At 37.5% G+C, this 17,612-nt stretch overlaps 1 protein-coding gene across 11 annotated transcripts in view; it reads left to right on the top strand.

Moving 5' to 3' along the window:
- Positions 1 to 17,612, top strand: part of ANK2 (ankyrin 2) — a 268,452-nt gene that overhangs the window by 202,593 nt on the left and 48,247 nt on the right. For 4 of the 11 annotated variants that reach the window (XM_088836156.1, XM_088836162.1, XM_088836161.1 and 1 more), the window contains 5 exons: positions 3,650 to 3,685; positions 10,161 to 10,385; positions 13,225 to 13,379; positions 16,342 to 16,553; positions 16,852 to 17,056. In XM_088836156.1, the coding sequence (XP_088692282.1) occupies positions 3,650 to 3,685; positions 10,161 to 10,385; positions 13,225 to 13,379; positions 16,342 to 16,553; positions 16,852 to 17,056 (833 nt within the window). Of the gene's footprint in view, positions 1 to 3,649; positions 3,686 to 10,160; positions 10,386 to 12,129; positions 12,229 to 13,224; positions 13,380 to 16,341; positions 16,554 to 16,851; positions 17,057 to 17,612 lie in introns of all 11 variants that reach the window. The other 7 variants (XM_088836160.1, XM_088836158.1, XM_088836157.1 and 4 more) reach the window with 2 other exon arrangements.

Here is a 17,612-nt window from a genome sequence, read left to right as displayed (position 1 = left end):
ATTATCCCAAACTCCTTATCCATAATCCACAGAATGATTTTGAGTGATGGATCCTTTCTTGTTTTTATTATTCTAAAATATTCTCCTTTCAGGAAAGCGTTTTAAGATACTGTAGTTTAAAATTTGGGACTTCTTAATCTGATCTTCTGTTAAAGGCTCATAAAATTAGTTACATAGATATAAAATTAGTTATATAGATATTGAAAATAATCATAATACTCTTCTGTGTTAAATCAGTAAAAGCTAGTTCTTGATGCAAGTGTTATTCAGGGAAATGAAAACCAATTAAACTTCATTCAAATTTACTTATTTTAAGTATGAAATGAAATAATTAAAATCTGACAGCTATAAGTGGTTCAGAAAGCATAACATCACATACTAAATTTTTCAACAATAATAATAAGAAAAAAACCTTGGGCCTAGAGTGCTGATGGATAATAGACCAGAATTTAGAAACTATAATCTAGTATTTGAAGTCCATGTCCAGCCTACAAAGTGACAAGATTATTTTAAGCAAAATGTGACATAGAAAAATTGTCTTATTGCAGACCAAGATTTTAAAGATCCTTATTTTTTACTATGAAACATGATCACTGACTCTGATCCTCAACTCTAGCTGTACATGGGAATCACTTAGGAGCTTTAAAAATACTGATGCCCAGGCCCCAGCTGAAACCAGTTATATCACAGTCTCTGTTGTTGGGGCCTTGCCATTGGTATTTTCCACAAGCACCAGTTGTCAAATATATTTGTTTTATATAGGCTATTAGAAGGAGAATGCAATGGCACCCCACTCCAGTATTCTTGCCTGGAAAATCCCATGGACGGAGGAGCCTGGTGGGCTGCAGTCCATGGGGTCACTAAGAGTCGGACACGACTGAGCGACTTCCACTTTCACTTTTCACTTGCCATGCATTGGAGAAGGAAATGGCAACCCCACTCCAGTGTTCTTGCCTGGAGAATCCCAGGGACGGGGGAGCCTGGTCGCACAGGCTATAGGGTCGCACAGAGTCGGACACGACTGAAGCGACTTAGCAGCAGCAGCAGCAGGCTATTAGAAAGGAACACCATTGCCTAATAAAGCTTCGACTATAAGTTTGACTTAGGTAATTAACATATGACTAGTTACCTCACATATCTTTTTATCCTTTCCATTTACTTAAGTATTCTCTCTTCACACACTGTTGAATTCTACAACACACCAAATTTTGTGCCAGGCACTAAGGAAAACAGATAAGTAAGCCATAGCCAGTACCTTTAAGAAACTTGCTGATGTGTTGTTATTTGAATTTGGAAGACAGTCTCTGAAGGAGCATTAACATGATGGTTAAGAGTGTGCTTTGGAATCATATCAAACAGAATTCAGATCCTGGCCCTGACATTCAATATGTGACACTGGGCAAGTAGTGTAAAGTGTTTCAGTTTATTTATCTATAAGATGAATGTTATATTATAGACTCCATAGGGGAGACTTAAGGATTAGATGCTTCTTAAGTAGTTAGCATTTTGCCTAGAAAGAATAAATACTCCATAGATTTTAGCCATTTGCATTTATACAATCCTTACACACATATTTAGCAAATTTCCAGTCTGTGAAACAAAAGTATTCTGAATTCTCTAAATGGGAATAACCAATGTGGTACAATTCATAATGGCAGTGTTTGACTTATTTTTTATCAGGTAATCTATCGTGAGGTTGTGTTTCTACTATAGTATTTGAATGAACACTGCAAAAGATGACTCCAATGGAATGGATAGTTACCACTAAAAATTCAATATTTCTGAGCGTGACGGTATTTGAAAGCTACTGTGGTATAAATATAAATAGTATTCATAATATATCATATAAAAATGACTTCTTATAATTTTATTCATTATACATCAGGTCCCTGAGTAATAGTTTTTATGTAATTTTCAAGGAGCTGAGTTTCTCTTTAATTAATTAGGTGAATTCCTAAGCCTGTTTAAAGCCTGTCCAAATTGTAAGAAAAAAATAATTTTTGATAGAGGAGATAATAAATTTAGCTTTTATATGCGTATGTCACTAATTTTGTGGATAATGATCTATTAGATTAGATGAAGAGATTTTAGATTAATAGAAGACACAACTTCTACCAATAAGCACCATTATTTTCTTTTTACTTCTACTGTTTCCAGTGACTAGTGTTCATCACAGTAGGTATCGGTGATTAAAAAATCTGTTCTGACCAATAAATACAGCCAGTATCTAGCAAAAAAAAGGCTGACTGTAATATTTTTGTTGTTGTTCTTAAAGAAGTTGCCTTACTGATTCACAGTGTGATTATTATTTCTAGTATCCTAACCATGATCACGTCCAGTGCAAGCTTGGACAAGAACTTAAATTTTACATTTCTTCCCCATTTCATAAGTGCATAATGAATTAATAGATGTAAGCCACAAATTCCTATCAATAGCTAGTTTTGTGACTCATTTTAAATATTATTTCAAAAGTCTTTATTGTTATAGTTTTTTAATGTCGGCCAAGTGCCAACAAATAAATGTCAGTTCATGATGTTGTATATAAGACATAGTAACTATAAGTCAATAGGAAAGTAATCTGTTATAGGACTTCTTTTTCATAAAAACATGTCGAAGATGGTTTTGCTGTGAACCTAAAACTACTCTAAAAAATATAGTCTATTTTTTAAAAAATGTAAGGATGTTAGCTCAAATAGTGGAAGTTCATATTTTAAATTCATAGAAATTAAAGATCTTTTTCATTTGACGACATCAATATTTATCTAAGTTAATTTGGTTGCTCATGTATTTCAAATACTCTATTTTTTTTAATGGGACATGAAGGTAAATTCTTTGGGGTGAATAAAATTGTTTCATAAGCAGCAAAACAACTGTTTTGTCAAGTTAGGTTTCTGGTCCAAAGTATACACATATCCATTTGTCAGTCATCAGGTGTTGAAAACCCAAGTGGACTCTATGAAAACGTACGGAGCGTTTTGAGGAAGAGCAGACTCAAGTAGAAGAGGAGTGAAAGACAGGACTGTAAAGCGAGATTAAACAGTGTGACCAGTGAGGAAGACAGGGAATGAAAGTCTTGGAAAAGCACTAAGACTTCGTTCACAGAGTTTTTGTTACCTAGAGTGGGTAATTAATGCTACCTACTCTGCCTTATAGTTTATGCTACTGTTTGTCATTGGAGCTGATTTTTGAATTGAGCCTTTTCTGTTTGCATTTCCTCTGTAGCAGCCCAAAGGGCATTATCATTATTTTGAAAGTATTAAAAGTGTGAGTGAAAAGCTATGGAGGCAAAACTGTGTCTATCAAATCAAAGACTTTTTTAACTTTCATTAAACTGCCCCGTGATATTTTATGGCTTCTTGGATATTTAGACTTTGAGTCCCCACATACTCCAATGTTGAGTAAGGCCACAAATCCCTCTCCAGTGATTTTATATCCCAGTTCCCTCACCTGGGATTACGCCATAGCCCCCCTATCTGGGTCTTCTCTCAGCCTTTCCATAGAGCTGTATCTCATTTGTATTTCCATCCTTTTTTTCAGTGAATACGGTGTTGGTATATAAATATTTCATTTGAAAGTCACTTCTGATTTCCTTCTTTATATTTCACTTTATCCATTCCTTCTCTGTGCTAAAGTATCTATTCTGTTGCAGCCGCACCTCTCCATGTCTTGATCGTGACAACAGCAGGTGAACTTCCACATAATTCCTTCTCTGAACATGTTGCCTCTCCTCGTCCCCTTTCTCCACGTCCTTCTCCCTATACCTTGCCTCGGGATGCTTTAGTGTGACCATACCTAGCCAGAGAGAGCGGGAGAGAGAGCACACGAGGGAGAGTGATTTATTCTCTCCACGTCATGACCATTACTGAATTCCCCATTGTAGTTCAGGGAAAGTGGGTATTTTTTTATTTTGTTGGAAATAAGTGGGGTTATGCTAAAATGAATGTAGACCTAATGTGAGAGGCTGTCTTCATCTAAGTCTCCATATCTCTGGCTTCTTTTGAGAGAAAAAGGGCTACATAGAGCTGAAAGATGTTATTCCTAGCAATTATGCAAATTGGTTAAGCTATTTTCAAGTTATAGTAAAGGTTATGATTTTAAGTATCACTTAGCAGAGTTTTTTAAAGCTATAGTCTAGGTGAACCAAAAACTGAAAGTTTATTAATAGTCCACTTGCTTGCTAGTACTGCTTTAAATGCAACTTTTGATATTTTGGAAATTGTACTATAGAATGATTCCAGTGTTCTAAAAATATCTATGAATCTATATTATTTTGATAAAGTTATTTTTAAAAGTTCTTATCAGACTACTGGTTATAGTATTTTTATTATACAGTCATCCATCAGGATCAGGATACTGAAGATTGTCTACAAATCAATTTTCAATTTTGACAAATTTATATCCATTTTTTTACTTTTTCTGCAATACCCACTAAATATTTTGTTTCTATACATTAACATAGTGATAAATACATTTTTGGTGATTTTAATAGGTTTGAGGCACTTTATTTCAAAGCTATTTTTCATCAGTTTTTCAGTTGATGGAATTTGGAAGATTAGGAAGAAATTAAGGAAATTATAGAGGACAGGGAGCTCACGGAATGGTTTTCTTAGTAACCCAGTAATCAGATTTAATTTAAGGCCCTCTTGCTATGTATGTGTAGTTCACTGAAGCACCCTGATGACAGATTTTTTTCCTGTTTTCACTCAATAACTAACTCTGAATGCTGCAATCTCCTCCCCATCCTTACCCCCATGGTCCTGGATGAATTAAACGTAAACCTAAGGATTCATAACTTTTGGGGTGGAGGATATAGTCCTCAAAAGACCAGAATCATTTTCTGCTGCCTCCTCTGAAGCATGTATCTGTCTAGCTAATCAACTACATATTCCTAGGCAAGTCATCTGCATAATAATGGTGGGTTGCTTTTGCTTTTATTCCTTTTAAATTGTGATAACACTGTATCTCACAATTTAGAAAACTTCAATAAGGATTTCTACTTTGCATGATTGCTGAATTTCCTTTGAAGAGTAAGATAAACAATTAAAACCAAGTATGTTATGTGATGTTTTTTTGTCTGTACAGTCTAAAGTCAAATGTTTAGTGTAGTATGTGTATACATTTTCTGCAAAACTACTCTTGATTGTTTTAGCCATACAGCAAAAATAGTATATATTACTTGGAGGAATAGCAGTTTGTTTTTCAAATAGAAATGCTTCCAGAACTTCTGAAATGGAACATTCCAGTAGGTCGCCTAACCTAGTTAGAATTTTAATACCAGAATGCCACATTATAGTTTGAGTTTTAATCAAAGTCTCTCATTTTGGGGATGAGAAAACTGAAACCTAAAGATGTTAAGTGACTTGCCCGAGGTTACAGCAGTAATTCAACACAGGGTTGGATCTTGTGATAGATCCAAGCTGGAGCCCGGAAAGAATGTGGTACATGTTGAATTATCTTGTGCTCTGTAATAATAGTGCTTTTTACATCTTCTTTAGTACAGTTCATAAACTAATCAAAACTCCATATTAAACTACTTTAGCAAAGTTCTGGGTTCATTGTAGATATTTTATGTTAGTTTCTCTGTTTAATTTTTTACATTATATGGTAATTTTAAGACATCCAAAATATATAAAATTATGCACATTTATTGAATTCTATCTGCTTGACCCAAAATGATTTAATTCTCACTCTACCCTTGAGTGGGTGATAGGTTTATCCCTCATTGACAGATGAGGCTTCAGTCACAGCTCACAAACAGTGGAACTGAACTTCAATCCATTTATCAATACATTTTACTTTAGTTCTTTTCATCGCCCAGTGTTAGGGTTAGGGTTATCTTGTCCCATTTTTAATCTCCTGAAAATATGAGAAAATCAAATTTACTTAATCAAATCTGGTATGTGAACTAATTTCTCTCATGATTCACCCTAACCTTTCACTTTTTCCTGTGATACAAAAAAAAAAAAAATGGTCTTTTTCAATCTGCTTTTTGAAATTGTTACACATTACAAAATAACTATCCACTAATCTATTACCTCAGCTTTGCTGGTGGCTCAGTGGTTAACAACCAACCTGCCAATACAGGTGACGTGGGTTTGATCCCTGGGTTTGGGAAGATCTCCTGGAGAAGGAAATGGCAACCCACTCCAGTGGGAAATCCCATGGACAGAAAGGAGTGTGGCACACAGAGTTGGACCCAACTGAATGACTAACACACACATCCAAATAGTAACACCTTTTGATATCCTGATATTTTTACTAAAAATATTCAAATGCTAAGCCAATTTTATATTATAAACTGTTGGGATTAACTGATTAGCATGTTGCCTTTTATCAAAAGACTTCTCATCAGTACCTAGAAAAAAAATTGAATAGTTATTTCTCGTATTCTCTTTTAGTTGAAGAAAAGACTTTTATATATAATTCTGCATAGTCAGCTTTTTAATTAGTTGTTTACTTTAATGAGGTCTGACTGGTGTTTGGTCCCTGGTTGTCCAGTTCAGTTCAGTTCAGTTCAGTCGCTCAGTCGTACTTTCTACTTCAGCCTTCTTTTCAATTACAAATAAATATATATAGCTTCTCACAACTTACCCTTTTCACTCTTCCATCATTCGCTATTAAGCAGCATCTACAGTTACACTATTTGAGTCTGATTTGCTTAGAGTACTTTCTTACTAAATTTGTAAACATTTTTATCCGTTTTGACTATCAGTATTTAGCTCTTTCATGACTTCCCGTCCTTTTGTTTCTTCCTTGATATCTTTCTGATTTGCTTTCTTCTCTGTCTGCCTGCCCTCTCTTCCTTCATCTCTCCCTCTCTCGTCTAATAATTCCCTCAACAGAGCTTGTTCCTATTTACTAGTCTATTGCACTTCCTTTAGTTATTTCATAAAGACACAAAAGCTTGTTTTTGTTGGAAATTTTCTCTGAATTAGACACATTGCCACTTTAATTTTTCAAATTTGCTTGCCGTTCTGGTACGATACTTAAATATAATTTCCTAGATCTATGATGACACCAAGACATATATAGTTAAATTTATCTACTGCAGCTCCAGTCTTGAAGTCCTTTTACTTCCCAGTCTTTGGTCTTTTTTCATACAGTTTTCACTCCTAACAAAATCGTTACTTTGGTGTATCCAAACTCTTGGTTTTTCGTTTACCCTCTTTTTCTACTAATCCTCTATCAAAGTAATTAAATATATTCACTCTCTCATTTTCAAGCAGGGAAATGCCTGTAGAGGAATATTTAATATTGAAGACAGTCCTTCTCAACTATTATGAGCTGAAATGTCTGAGTGCAGTAATTTGAATGAGGTCTGACTGGATTGGTTGTCCAGGAATCAAAGAATTAAATAACCTTCTACTTTAGCCTTTTTCTCAATTAGAAACAAATCTATACAGCTTCTCACAACTTACCCTTTTCATTCTTCCATTCATTCACTACTAAGCCATTGCTTATTAACTGCCTACTATGTGCCCCATTCACATTGCACTAGGCACTTGGGACACAGGAAGAAATACGGAGCACAAGGTCCCTGACATTGTGACACTGATATGGACCTGTGTGTGGTTTAGTTCCTTTTTCCTTGACCGGGAGAGTAAATGATTCCGAGTAAGTGAAATCATCATGTGACATTTGGGGCTTAGACTGTGAGCATCCTTGCTCAGTTCCTAGCAGAGCACCTGGCACTTACAAGAGGCATAAAAAATGTGACATCAAACATGTAGGTGCTTAGACATTGTTACAGCCAAGTATATAGCTACTTCAATTCACTCCTCACAGAATGCACCACTAGAAGATATGCTCAATGGAATATATAGGCTGTAAACCATTACTGGAATAGATACAGTGAAAATATAATAGCATGTACCATGAATGGGGAAACATCCTGAATGCTTTCAAGAAATACAGATAGTATTGGATATTGATAATATTAATCAGATGCATTATTATCTTTTATATTATATGTATATATATACATATACATATGTATACATATACATATGTATACATACATATATACATATATATACATACATATACATATATATATGATTATATTATTATCAGATCAGGACTTTTCTGAGTCCCTGTTCTTCAGCAATGGTGCTAGTAATCAAAAGATGAAAAAGAAATCAAAGAAAGTAGAGAAAGTCAGAAATACAGCAATGAGTTCAAAATAGCACTGGTTGAAACTTCATTTTTTTCTAGTTTTTATAAAAATCAACATAAATATCATAGGCAAATGAAAATAATAAAATGGAAAAGAAACCTTTATAGTCATCTAGATGTTTTACCAGTTCTTTCATTCTTTTGAGCGATAGTGCATTTTAAAAAGCAAATAGAAAGTAATTTAAGAATTCCTGCTTAAACACTAGTAATAAGAAAAGCCGCCAACATTTCCTCATTGTATTTTGATAAAAGACCAGAAACATCCACACTTCAGAACTGACCTGTTGCTTATACTCCCCAGTTTGTGCCCCGTACTAAAAACTGAGAGGGCGGGGTTTGAACTGGTCGGTCTAGACTGACTCCTGCATGGGGAAAGAAGTGTGAGACCTCCTCTCTTGGTCTCGTTCTGCATGGCCTGCTTCAGATAGGCACTCTGGGCTCCTTCACAGACGACTGTATTACTCGCAGCAGGGTTCTGTTCAGTAGCATACTTAATGAGTTCTGTGTTCTGCTATGAAGAGGATGCTAAGGTATTTTTCCTTCACTTATTTAAAAATAACACAAATATATTGTGTTTCTATCCCATAACTTACTTTAATGAAATACCTTTCGAATGTTTTGCATGTTTGTCATGGATGTAATATCTGAGTGTGATGAATCTGGTATAGTTCTGGGCTGGTTAAGCTATCAGTAGATCTTACCACACCTATGTGTTGCTTTCCTCTTTCTGTTTTGGTATAAAATTCTTGCAAATGCAAGGAGAATTGGAAAGACAGTAATGTTATTTGTGAGAGGGTGTGCACTTTATTTGTGTGTGTCTTTGTGTATATGTATACAACCATCAGATTGCCTGGTTTAATTTTTCCTCCTTGACAGAGGGAGTGCCTCCCAGACTTAGAGTTTTACACTAACCTAGTGAGATGAACTCAAACTAAGCTGCAGAAACATCCTGAAGGAACCAACTTCAGAGTTGAGACAAACCCTTTCTCTTGGTACAGTTGAAATAAACAAGCCAAATCACCTTGGATCATTATTCCCTTATTCATGAACAATTAGGTTGGCAAAAAAGAAGCAAAAGAAGAGATGCCTTTACATTTCTGAGTTACTCGCTATGATTTTCCATGTTCAGTTTATTATAATTTTGGGAAAATCACGATGCACAGATGTCTTCCATTAGCATGAGCCCAAGATTTCCCTCTGAAAATCCAGAGCAGAGGGCATTGATAATCTTGTTTTCTGTCTCCCCTATCAATTAAAATGGTATAGAAGAGATATTTCTACTTAAGAAGTGAAAAATTGCCTTTGAATCGGTAAATGGGCTCTTTCCAAAGCATTTGATTATTTTGGTTTTCCTCTTTTTTAGAATGTAATCAGTTAAAAACCCACATCCTGAGTATGACAGTGTTGTAGCAGGATGCATGTACATATGAGTTTGGTCTTGAGAGAAAGCCTGTGAATTTTTCTTAAGTGGTAGAATTATGCTAAAATGATCTGGACATGATGTAATTTTTAAAAGTCAGGTTGAGTTAAGTTAGAAAAGCTACAATTTAGTCTTTCCTCTCTGCTCTATCTTTATATTATTTCAAACTATGGATTTTTCAAGATGCATATAGAAGGAAGCAAATGCCTCTGCATTTATAACAAAAGGAGACTCATATTCTTTATGTAATTTCATTCCACTTTCTAAGTCACTTGGATGTATGTTTAATTTACAAGTTCATGTTTAATATCACCATTGTCAAATTAGGAGCAGAACTGTTCTTTAGTAACAGATCAAAAAACACAAATTAAAACAGCAACCAAACTGAAATAAAGGCAGTGGTATAAGTAAAATTACTTTTTAAGGGCATGCTTTTGGCCACCATGCATATAAAAAGAAATGTTTTAAGAACAGAGCATTATGGAAGAAAAGCTAACTTGACAAAGCTTGTTTATCTGCCTTTGACATTTCAAAACACCATCTAATCTTCCATTTTAATTTTTAGTTTCCTGGTTAGTTTTATGGTGGATGCCCGAGGTGGTGCTATGCGAGGATGCAGACACAACGGGCTCCGTATCATTATTCCGCCTCGGAAATGTACTGCCCCAACACGAGTCACCTGCCGACTCGTCAAACGCCACAGACTGGCGACAATGCCTCCAATGGTGGAAGGAGAAGGCCTGGCCAGTCGCCTGATTGAAGTCGGACCTTCTGGTGCTCAGTTCCTTGGGTAAGGGTTTCTGATAAACCTCCCAGTTAGTCACCGGTGAGCTTGTGTCCTCTACATGAAATCACTAGGATGGAGTGGAAAAAGGTACGTCAAACTTTTGAAAGAAGATTGGCCCCTATGAAATTTTTTAAGAATTGAAAGTAATGCCTCAGTGTTTGACCACACTTAAATGCCTCTTATTTTAAGGCATTAATGGGTTAAGCATTCAGGTTGATTATTACTCTTTCTCTTTGGATTTGATAGTATCTGCCAGGCTTCCACTATGAATAATCATACTTTGGTTGATGGTAGGTATTTTTTAATCTGGATTTAAGTGGAAAAGTCGTAGAGAAAAAATACAGTTGGCCCTTGAACAACGCAGGGGTTAGAGGTGCTGACCGCCCCCCACACAGCCGAAACTTTGCAAACACCTGAGGGTTGGGTCTGCCTGTAAGAGGCTCCTCCATATCCCAGGCACTTCATCTGTGGATCCAGCGACCACTGATGGACCACGTGGTTCTGAACTATTTGCCACTGAAAAAAATCAAATGGACCTGCCTAGCTGTTCAAGGGTCAACTGTGCTAGTCTGTTCTGAACATAAACTTGACGTCTTGTATAGTTACAACAAACAGAATCATCATCTTTGCTTTGGACAGCAGTGTTCTTTATAGAACATACAAAAATTTAATCTATGTGATTTGTCTTTTCTGTTATCAGAATTGCTACCATTAGTTAAAAATTATCCTGGCAGTTTTATTTGGCATAGATTTCATTAAGAGGACGAAATCAATAATGACTTTTACCATGCTCCTTTTAGCAGTTTTGAGCAGAAATAAGCTTTTCTTCCATTTGTACTGCTGCTGTTATATTACCTGGTATCTCAGTGTGCCAAGAAATGAGTAGCACCTGCTGAAAACTGACAAAACGAAGTTTTGGAGGGGGACAAGTTTCAAAATATTTTGAAACAAATTGGTTGTATTTAAGTCTTGTTATATAGTTATATATAACTATAGTTATAGTTTTTGTGCTAAAAAACTGGGAGAAAATCCTATTAATTATGAACTCTTTTGCTTTGCCAGTGTCATACTGGGGAGAGGATTTCTTTCTTTAGAACTCAGGAAACGTTCTAAAGCCTCGTAATTTGGAGCAAATTCTTAACAGGTTGTTCCAAATTATGTTCACACCTGAAAAGGTGTGTGTGTGTTATTTCCCAGTTATGGAAACTACTTCCCATGTCCTCCTATCAGACAGACCAGAGATTTAGAAGGAGCCTGTGAAGTTCTGGGTTGCATCAGAAAACTCCATTCTGGTTGGAATAATTCCCCAGTGATTCCTTTCATATTCTGTACCAGGTCCTTTCTCCTTCCTCATGCACAGATAGATGTAGGCTTTTTAATAATTGTCAGATCTGTTGAGAAATACCCATGAAAACTTCTGGCTTCATTATAGAGTCAGAGTTTTTATTGTATTCCCAACAGCTTTGTCTTTCCTGTGGAGCATATATTTTTTTTTTTTGGCTCATGCCCTGGCGGTGAACCTAAGCAGGAATAGATCCGACCCCAAGCGCCCTCCTTCCACGCGCCTCCATTGTACACTCTGGGTCTCTGTTCTTGCTCTTTGTGACCAATGGAGGGGGCAGAACCAAACGCAGTGTGAAACCAAACTTCACCCTGTTCATCAGCTGGTGACGCTGGGGTTCTGTGGAGCACAACACCTGAAGCTTACCTATGTTCTTTCTTTCACTGCTGCTTTGGATGTACTCAGTAAACTTCACCTGCCAACGGCTCCTCCCCCACTTAATGAGGGAGAAAGTTTGGTCAGCCGCATCCTTCAGCTGGGGCCTCCTGGAACCAAATTCCTTGGGTAGGAGTGACTTAAAACAAATTGATGGCTGCGGGCCCCCATTCTTCTCCTTCTTCTGCAATATGATTTCTCTTTTTGTCATTGTGCCCATGACATGTCCCTCTCTATGATTTAAATTCTGTACAACCTATCTTTAGTGGACCATTTCTGACCCTTGTGGTATGTGACTTTTATTTTTGAGTGATGTTTTTATATCTTTTCCCCTTAAGTGCTGTGACCTTCATTTTCGTTTCAAGCATGAGATCTGCCTAGTTGTACTGTGTGCTAGTTACGATGTTGTTATGATAAATTCGGAGTCTGTATCAAAGCAACCTGGACTGAAAAAAAAAATCAAAAGCCTCTCTGGATTTGGAGAGTGAATGTGACCGAAACAGTAGGGCAGTGCATGTTCTGGACCCTGAATATGACAGGCATTGGACACAACCTGGCCGCCTGCTGAGGTGCTCCTGCAGGGCCACACTGTGTGCACATGCCTATGTTTCCTTGAATGGAGGAAATAGATGGAAAGAGTCCTTCAGTGCATGTCTCTCGAGTTCCGAAGTAGTTGACTCTTCTGACATCTCCTCATTTATAGCTCATGAAATTACACAGTGTATGAGCCATTTTCCCTCTTAAGCCATTTTGTCATTTTGCACCTTGTAGAAAACATTTTAAGAGATTGGCATACCTCATAGATATGCATGTACATTTCTTTTGGTTAAATGTGTTATCCTTACGTTTATCAAAGGAGAAGTTCCAGAATGCCACATGCACTCACAGGGAGACATCATTGGCTTAAGGTAGCAGCATGGCCCCGAGGATTGGTGCCCCCGAGGTGGAGTGCTAGCTACTGTGGGACCGTCTGCTAGCTGCAGGGCTCCGGAGGATGGCCCCGCTCTGTCCCTGTCCCCAGAAGGAGAAGAATTCCAGGTCACTTTGCAACAGACAGAGTTGAGGTGCTTGTCTTGCTGGTGGTTAGCACCTGTCCACACTGAATGTTCTGCCTTGCTGTGTCAGGCCTGTGATCGTGGAGATCCCTCATTTTGCTGCCCTGAGAGGAAAAGAGAGGGAACTGGTGGTCCTGCGCAGTGAGAACGGGGACAGCTGGAAAGAGCATTACTGTGAATACACGGAGGAGGAGCTGAATGAAATCCTGAATGGCATGGATGAAGGTACTTCATATTGAAGGTTTTAAAAGGCCTCTGAAGTGGAGGCATGATAGTGATGCATTTCTTTATATCCTAGGGAGGGGTGTGTGTTACCTAATCCAATTTTCTCTGCTGGTGCTTGCACAGTAAAGCCTGCCTATTGACACAAGGTTGTGGTGAAGGAAATAATACCAGGTTATTGCAGGTGCCAAACAAGAAGTCTGGATTTTTGAGCATTAGCTGCCCAGACCCCTTGTTTGGCACCAGTGACTCCGTGGTAAAGAATCCATCTGCCAATGCAGGAGACGTGGCTTTGATCCCTGGGTTGGGAAGATCCCCTGGAGAAGGAAATGGCAACCCACTCCAGTATTCTTGCCTGGGAAATGGACAGAGGAGCCTGGCAGGCTACAGTCCATGGGGTTACAAAAGAGCTAGACATGATTTAGTGACCAAACAACAACAGAGTGTCCTGGTATATTCCCATGGTGATGCATTGGAGTGCACAGTATATTTGCCTAGTCTTATTTTTGTTGCATTCAGGAAAATGAAATTCTTTAATAGTAAATATCTTAGGTTAATAAAGAAATACAGCCCATCTCTATCTTTCGTGCAAACTTTTCTAAAATATGAAATAGAATAGATGCTGTTTCATAACAAAATGAATAGATACTGGATAATATATCCATGATTTTTTAAAATGCCTAACCTGAAAATTTAGATATTTAAGACACTGATAAAAAGTGCTAAGCTTTTCTATAGGAAAACTTACATATACCTATAACTACTACATTATAGGATAATATAATTTTTTCTTTCATTAACTTATTTTTTAATTGCAGGAAAATTGCTTTACAATGTTGTCTTGTTTTCTGCCATGCAACAATGCAGATCAGCCGTAATTATACACATACTGTGTGTGCTAAGTTGATTTAGTCGTGTCCAACTCTTTGCAACTCTGTGGACTGTAGCCCACCAAACTCCTCTCTCCATGGGATTCTCCAGGCAAGAATACTGGAGAGGGTTGCCATTTCATTCTCCAGGGAATCTTCCCAACCCAGGAACTGAACTCACACCTGTTACTTCTCCTACATTGGCAGGCAGGTTCTTTGCCACTAGCGCCACCTGAGAAGTCCTTTCCCTGTCTCTCATGCCTCCCTCCCCTGCCCCATCCCATCCCTGTAGAGCATCACAGAGCACCAGGCTGGGCTGTCTGTGCTGCATAGCAACTTCTCACTAGAATAATACTTTTAACTTTCTATTAAGGAGGTCACTCACAGTTTACACTTAATTTAAACAGAGAGTTAGCTATGGTTGAATTTCATATGGACACCTACACATATAGTTAAGGAACATATTTTTCATTAGGGCTTTAATCTCTGTAAATCCCAAATCCCAGCTTAGGCCACTTAGCCTCAGGTTGAAATACCTTAGTTTGACTAGAGGGAGGTGCTCTTTCTTAGGCCTCCTGAGGTTGCACAGAGATGAGGTGTCAGTCCTGATAACCAGAGATATGTTCCACTTTATGCGATTACACAAATAGGCACTTTTTTTTTGCCCAAGTGCCAAGAACTTACCGAAATTTGCACCAACCTGGGCACACAACTGTGCGGCTGTTTGCCAGATTTCATCAGTCTTCCAGGACCACCAGCTGTAGTTTCATGTGTGGCTCATGGATAGTAAAGTGTAGCCTGACACAGCTGCTTTAATGTTTCTTTATGTACCCTGCTGAGGTTTAGTAAGAAGAGAGGCCACGGAAGAGGAAATTATGCCTTTTTGACGTGTGGGTCAGTATTTTACAATTAAGATGAAAAGATCATGATTCTTACTGATAAAGCTTGTTCTGTGCGGTATTTAGCTGCTTCTGCTCCTGGGAACCATTTCTTTTGCGTGCATTGAGTTTAGGATATTTCCCTCTGATATATTTACCTGTCATTAACACTGCCATGTTGTCCTTAGATGGGGACCCCCTCTTATAACTTTTTACATATGTAAAAAGCTCATTTTGAAACAGAATTGAATTTGTATATTTTTATGTTTGTTCTATGAAAACCTGTTCTTTCATAAGTATATGCTAGTAATTGCCAGTGTATCAGTCTTCAGTCATGAATGATCAGATCCTGGGACTTCTGACTTTTGCTATCTAGTTATATTCAAGAGTCAAGAAAAACACAGTTGCTGTTCATGCCTCTGTAGAATTGTAAAATGCTTTCTAAAAATGAAAAGCTTTCCATAATCCCTTAAAATTCAGTAATCTACTTAGTTCAAATTTTCAAATTTTAAACCAGTTGGATTTACTGTATTGCCCTACATATCTACACTAATGCAAGCTATCAAGAGTCCATTATCCCATTCTCCTCATGTTAGATGATCTGCTTGGTAAGTTCACGATTTCAGGGGACTATTGAAACCCTAAATTTGCTATCACTGATCTTTTTAAAATATCCACAGTGGTTATCTCAGAGATAGTCATGCCACTGCAGTGAACACCCTGATACAAATCTTACCCTTCGAAGACAGATTTTATTCCTGTACTACTCCCCTGAGAACCAAAAGGACCATATTACTTCTTAAAACCACAAATAACTGGTTTTGAACTAACTTTGAAATTGCAAAGAAACAGAGCCCATATTCAATTTCCTCTTCATCACATTGAGCCAAAAATAGGACAGGTTCATTTCATTGTCCTCAAACCTCCTCATTTACAAAGACATCCTTGCAGTACTGCATCTGGAACTAGATGCTTTTCTTTCACAGTGCCCTGGAAAGACCCAGTTTTCACAGAGAGAAATGTGCCAGCCAAATGCTGACAGGTCTTGAGAGATTCTGGTATTGTTAGGATAGCCTTGCTTTTTTAATTTTCCTATTATTTAAAAAAAGAAGGTTTTTGCTGCCACATCTGTTCAGTGTTAACTATGCCAGTTAGTTTGCTAGAATGCTTTCAAAAGCGAATCCTTGCTCTATGAAGATGGGTCATTTCTTGTCTCAGTGCTGGATAGCCCGGAAGACCTAGAAAAGAAACGGATCTGCCGCATCATCACCCGTGACTTCCCACAGTACTTTGCGGTGGTGTCTCGCATCAAGCAGGACAGCAACCTGATTGGCCCGGAGGGAGGCGTGCTGAGCAGCACCGTGGTGCCCCAGGTGCAGGCCGTCTTCCCCGAGGGGGCACTGACCAAGCGGATCCGTGTTGGCCTACAGGTACGCCCACGTCAAGATGCAAGTTAACCTAACATGGATTTTATCCCAGTGATTCAAAATCAGCTTTTCAAAAGAGAATTAAATGGCTAAAGAATCCAGTTATTCCTGGGTGAGCCAAAGCTGCCCTTAGAAGCCATCAGTGTCATAAAGTTTTATGTGAGTGTTTGGTAACAGTAGGAAATTACAGTTGCCCTGTTTGAAGACACAAAACTGATTTATGAAATAAAAACAATGTATTAAGAAATTTGACATGGAATATAATGATGTATTGTTTCATATTTTTCCTTTCTTTTAAAAGGCTCAACCTATGCACAGTGAATTGGTTAAGAAGATTCTGGGCAACAAAGCTACCTTCAGCCCTATAGTCACTTTGGAACCTAGAAGAAGAAAATTTCATAAACCAATTACCATGACCATTCCTGTCCCCAAAGCTTCAAGTGATGTCATGTTGAATGGTTTTGGGGGAGATGCACCAACCTTAAGATTACTATGCAGCATCACAGGTGAGTCACATAGGACTATTGTGTTAATAATAGAAAGTTCTGGAAGAAGAACTTAGATTGTAAATACTAAATTACCTTTGTCATAAGATGCCTGCATCTTATTAATATGGATTAGTTCAGGAAAAGCACAATTAACTAGGGAAGTGAAAGGGGATATGAAGTGAACTAATATTTTCTAAATAAAGCCTGATGCCAGACTTTTAGACACTTCATACATTGTCATTTTTATCTCCAAAGTAGCCCTCTGAGGAAACTTTAACCCCCTTTTACTAGAAAGGAAACCAAGATTGAGAGAATTTTTTTTATAATTCACCTGAAATTATACTGTAAATATCTGACAGAGTTTGGATTCAAACCCAAGTCCATGTACCTCTAAACCCAAGCTTTAAGCCTTCATTGAAGATTTCATCTTATACCTGTTGCAAACTAAATGATATCTTGAATAATTATACCAACTATTTCAAACTTTTCTGTCCAGGAATTGGTTATGACTTTATGATTATTCTATTGACTAACTTTGGAAAAAGGAAGGATATTTAGTCTTCTCAGTTGGAAG

The sequence above is a fragment of the Moschus berezovskii genome, chromosome 5, assembly GCF_049115385.1.
Source record: "Moschus berezovskii isolate FMDL1 chromosome 5, NW_MosBer_1.0, whole genome shotgun sequence".
Taxonomy (NCBI): domain Eukaryota; kingdom Metazoa; phylum Chordata; class Mammalia; order Artiodactyla; family Moschidae; genus Moschus; species Moschus berezovskii.
The sequence above is the reverse complement of the archived record's forward strand: the minus strand, read 5'-3'. Positions and strand labels throughout refer to the sequence as shown.